Source organism: Otolemur garnettii, unplaced genomic scaffold, assembly GCF_000181295.1.
Source record: "Otolemur garnettii isolate 467f Iridium unplaced genomic scaffold, OtoGar3 scaffold00096, whole genome shotgun sequence".
Lineage (NCBI taxonomy): Eukaryota > Metazoa > Chordata > Mammalia > Primates > Galagidae > Otolemur > Otolemur garnettii.
This window is the reverse complement of record NW_003852491.1, coordinates 652,942-658,149: the sequence shown is the minus strand read 5'-3', so window position 1 is coordinate 658,149 and position 5,208 is coordinate 652,942. Positions and strand designations below refer to the sequence as shown.

The window sequence follows — 5,208 nt, the reverse complement described above, 5'->3', positions numbered from 1 at the left end:
GCAGCCATCATTGCTGTTTGGCGGGCCTGGGCTGGATTCGAACCCGCCACCTTAGGTGTATGTGGCTGGCGCCTTAGCCACTTGAGCCACAGGTGCCAAGCCTGTGACCAAGTTCTGTTTGTTTTATTGTTTGTTTGTTTTTTGCAGTTTCTCACTCCTTCACCCCTTTCTTGTCGACCTCCTTTTACCTTCCAGTTCATACTACATTAGCTCAGGACACACCAATATTCTTCACTTTATAATCACTTCATCAGCCTGCAAACTGTTCTTTCCCTGCAGTCTGGCTAACATCCCTCAAACCATTTTCCACACTAAAGCATAATCTTTGAAAAGGCAAATATGATGTTATTTCTTAGTTTAATAATCATAATTTTCCATTGCTTTTAGGATTAAGTCTACGCTCCTCAAGCCCTACTACTTAAACATCTGCCAACAAGTTATTTTGTGGATATTGACAAACTGATTGAAAAGTTTCTATGGAGAGGCAAAAAACTCAGAACAGCCAAGACAACATTGAAGGAGAAAAACAAAGTCAGAAGACTGACCACCCACCATCAAGACTTACTGTAAAGGTACAGTAATCAGGAAGTGGGATACTAGTGAAAACAGACAAATAAAACAACAGAACAGAACAGAGAGCTCAGAATAAACCCACATACTCTGGACCAGAGTAAGCAGAAGGGACGGAGGAGAAATATACATATAATCAACTGATACTTGACGAAGGGGGACAAAGGCAATACAATGGAGAAAAGATAGTGTTTTCAAGAAATGATGCTGGACTAGTAGGCATCCAGGTGTAAAACGATGAATCTAGATCTAAACCTTATACCCTTCACAAAAATTTACTGAAAATGAACCATAGCCCAGCATGATGGAATGGTCCATAGTCCCAGCTACTTGGGAGGCTAAGATAGGAAGAGCCTTGAGCCCATGAATTTGAGGCTGCAGTGAGCTATGACTGCACCTAGGAATATAGCCCCTACACACCATCCTGGGATAGCAAGATTCTGTTTCTTAAAAAAAAAAAAAAGAAAGAAAGAAAAAGAAAAGGATTACAGACTTTAATGTAAAATGCAAAACTATAAAAAGTCCTGGAAAATAAGACAGGAAAGAATCTAGTTGATCTTGGGTATGGTGATGGCTTTTTAGATACCAAAGACATGATCCACAAAAGAAAGAACTGATAAACTAAACTTAAAATTTAAAACTTCTACTCTGGGAGAAGATTAATTCTCATTGTGCAGAGAATGAGAAGATAAACCCCAGACTGGGAGAAAATATTTGCAAAAGAAATGTCAGAGGGGTGCCTGTAGCTCAGTGGTTAAAGCACTAGCCCCATGTAGCAGGTTTAAACCTGGCCCAGGCCTGCTAAATAAATAAATAGCTAAAAAAGGGGGAGCTATTATCAAAAATAAGAATTCTTAAAATTCAATAATAAGAAAATGAGCAACCTGATTAAAAAATCAGGCTCGGTGCCTGTGGCTGAAGTGGCTAAGGCACGAGCCATGTACACCCAAGGTGGCGGGTTCGAATCCAGCCCGGGCCCACCAAACAACAACGATGGCTGCAACCAAAAAATAGCCAGGCATTGTGGTGGGTGCCTGTGGTCCCAGCTACTTGGGAGGCTGAGGCAGGAGACGCGCTTGAGCCCAGGAGTTGGAGGTTGCTGTGAGCTGTGATGCCTCAGCACTCTACCCAGGGGGACAGCTTGAGGCTCTGTCTCAAAAAAAAAAAAATCATCGAAAGACCTAAACACACACCTAACCAAAGAAGGTATAAAGATAGCAAATAACCATGTGAAAAGATGTTCTACATCATATGCCATTAGGGAATTGCAAATTTAAAACAATGAGATACCACTACAGACCTATTATAATGACCAAAATATAAAGCACAATACCAAATGCTGGCTTGGTATGGAGCAATAGGAACTCTCATTCACTGAGAGTGGGAGTGCAAAATGGTACAGCCACTTTGGAAGACAGTTTGGTAGTTTCTTGCAAAACTAACCATATCCTTAACATATGATGTAGCCATCACACTCCTTGTCATTTACCTAAGTGAAATGAAAACTTATGTCCATACAAAAACCTGCACATGGATGTTTACAGCAGATTTATTCATAACCGCTCCAATGTGGAAGCAACCAAGATGCCCTCCAGTAGACTAATATATAAATAAACAGTAGTATATCCAGATGATGGAATATTGTTTCTGCACTAAAAGTAATGAGCTATGGAGCCATAAAAAAGGAAACACGGGCGGTGCCTGTGGCTCAGTGAGTAGGGCACCAGTCCCACATACCGAGGGTGGTGGATTCAAACTCGACCCTGGCCAAACTGCAACAAAAAAATAGCTGGCATTGTGGTGGGTGCCTGTAGTCCCAGCTACTTGGGAGGCTGAAGCAAGAGAATTGCCTAAGCCCAAGAACTAGAAGTTGCTGAGTTGTGAAACCATGGCACTCTACCAAGGGCAACAAAGTAAGACTCTGTCTTTTTTTTTTTTTAATTTTTTTTGTAGAGTCAGAGTCTCACTTTATCGCCCTCGGTAGAGTACCATGGCATCACGCAGCTCACAGCAACCTCCAACTACTCCTGGGCTTAGGTGATTCTCCTGCCTCAGCCTCCTGAGTAGCTGGGACTATAGGCAGCCGCCACAACACCTGACTATGTTTTTGTTGCAATTTGGCTGGGGCCGGGTTTGAACCCGCCACCCTCAGTATACGGGGCCAGCGCCCTGCTCACTGAGCCACAGGCACCACCTGAGACTCTATCTCTTAAAAAAAAAAAAAAAAGAAAGAAAGAAAAAGGAAACACAAATATGTATTATTAAGTGAAAGAAGCCAATCCGAAAATGCCATACATGATTCCAGCTGTAAGACATTCTGGAAAAGGCAAAACTATGGAGACAGTAAAAGAAATATCAGAGGTTGCCAGGTGTTAGTGAGGAGAGAGGGGTGAACAGGAAGAGCACAGATGATATTTTGGGCAATGAAACTATTCCTTATGATACTATGCTGGTAGGTACGTATCATTATACATTTTTCCAAACCCACAGAATGTATAACACCAAGAGTAAACCCTAATGTAAACTACGGACTCCAGGTGATGATGATGTGTCAGTGAGGATTCATCAGTTGTAACAGTGTCCCACTCTGATGGGGAGGTTGATAATGGTGGAGGCTGTGCATCTGTGGGGGAGGGGGCACGTGGGAACTCTGTGTGCTTTCTGCTCAACTTTGTTGTGACCCTAAAACTGCTGTAAGAAGTAAAGTCTGTTAAACCAGTCAAACAATCAATCCTACTTCAGCATCATCATTCCTCTTATAGTGAAATCAAAGTAAAAAAAGACGGCGGCAAGGCCCTGCACAATCCCCCCTCCCTCCCTTCTGCTTACTCTGCTCCAGCCACAGTGGCCTCCTTGCCACACCTAGAATGCCTGCACCTCGGTGCCTTTGCACCTGCTGTGCCTTCTGGCTGGAACACCCTTCCCCCAGAGAGCCTCCAGGGTTCCCTCCCATTTCTCTTTGCGTCTTAGGCAAATGTCCACCTTCTCAGTGAGGCCTTCCCCATCACCCTGTTTTAAACGCAGCTTCCCCCATCCTATTTTCTTTCTTGATTTACTTTTTTTCTACCAGAAAAATATCACCACTCCCAACATACCTCCCTCCCACTAGAATATAATCTCTTTGAAGGCAGAAATTTCTGTTACTTTTGTTCACTGCTGTACCTCACTGCCACATCACACAGCCTAGCACTTACTTGGCAGGCTCTCACTAATATTTGTCAAATGAATACACAAATAGTGTAATGAGAGTTCACTCTGTTTCCAGGCTCTTGCCAGGCTGTTTTCTTACTTGAAATGACATGCTTCCGTGTTCAGGAGGAAAATCCAAGTCAGCATCCAAATCTCAGCTCAAGAACCTCCTGTTCTGAGACGTGCTCCCTGACCCAAGAGAGACAGAGATGGAAATCTCTTCTCTGAATTACCACAGTGCCCATTATACTTCTGGTATGGCTTTCACCACAGTTTTTTATAATCTGTAAGGCCCCTTAGAGGCTCTTATTCATCTTGTATTCTAGTTCCTTTGTACCTGGCATATAATAGCAGGCCCTTGAAAACATTTGTGAAATTAAATAATAAATGAATGAATGACTTAGATAAAGTAATCAAAGTGTAGCTGAGTGGGAATTAAATAGACATATGTGGTATGCACATAATTTAAAGAATGTACTTAAAGATACTCCCACGAAAGTCCACTTAACATTAATACTTTTTATTATGGCTTACTCAGAATATATGAGTTAATGACTAATAATATCCAAAGTCCAAGATAATCGCTTAGTGATTAATGCAAAAGGCTGAGTTTGCTTTCATATTTCTGTTACATTACTTCAAAGGGCTTTTTTACTTTACCTGCTGTTTGAGTTCCCATATCCATACTGGTTTAGTCTGAAGAGTATCATGATGGGAGCCAAAGACTGAGCAGGTTTGGTAAACAAAGCATTGATGCCAAAAACCATGGAGGGAAGAGATGACCTGGAACAGGCAAAAATAGCATGAGTCTATATCACACACAAATTACATGTGTGTATGTATATATGAATCAAGGACCTTTTGTCTATGAAGTCCTCCTTGATCCTAAGCAGACAATAACAGTGTAGTATTAGAAAATATTGGGCCCTTAGTTATTAGGGGTTATAGAACTAAAAGAACCTAACTCTTAAATGGAGAAACTAAGATCTAAAGAGAAGACATAACTAGGCTCTTAACTGCTCATTACATGAGAGCCATTTGTGTCCTGTACTGTAGTATGTGTTCTTACTATGTCATTTAAACCCCATGACTATCACCACTCCTGTTTTAGAGATGGGAAAACAAATTAACTTGTCCACAGTCACACAGCTGGTAAATGGTAGAACTGGGATTCATGCCTCAATTTTTCTGCCCAAATTTTATTACTTAACTGTATTTCTGGTAAGAATCCTGCTGTATAATTTTTAGAATAATCATTTCAGGCTCAGCGCCTGTGGCTCAAGCGGCTAAGGCTCCAGCCACATACACCTAAGGTGGCGGGTTCAAATCCCCAGCCCGGGCCCACCAAACAACAAATGATGGCTGCAACCAAAAAATGGCCAGGCGTTGTGGCGGGCGCCTGTAGTCCCAGCTACTTGGGAGGCTGAAGCAGGAGACTCGCTTGAGCCC

General features: G+C 42.1%; 1 protein-coding gene across 1 annotated transcript in view; it reads right to left on the bottom strand.

The window, feature by feature from the left end:
- LOC105887568 (transmembrane protein 180-like) overlaps nt 1-5,208 on the bottom strand; it is a 27,964-nt gene that overhangs the window by 12,822 nt on the left and 9,934 nt on the right. The window contains exon 5 of the mRNA XM_012808872.2: nt 4,420-4,542. Within this exon, the coding sequence (XP_012664326.2) occupies nt 4,420-4,542 (123 nt within the window). The remainder of the gene's footprint in view (nt 1-4,419; nt 4,543-5,208) is intronic.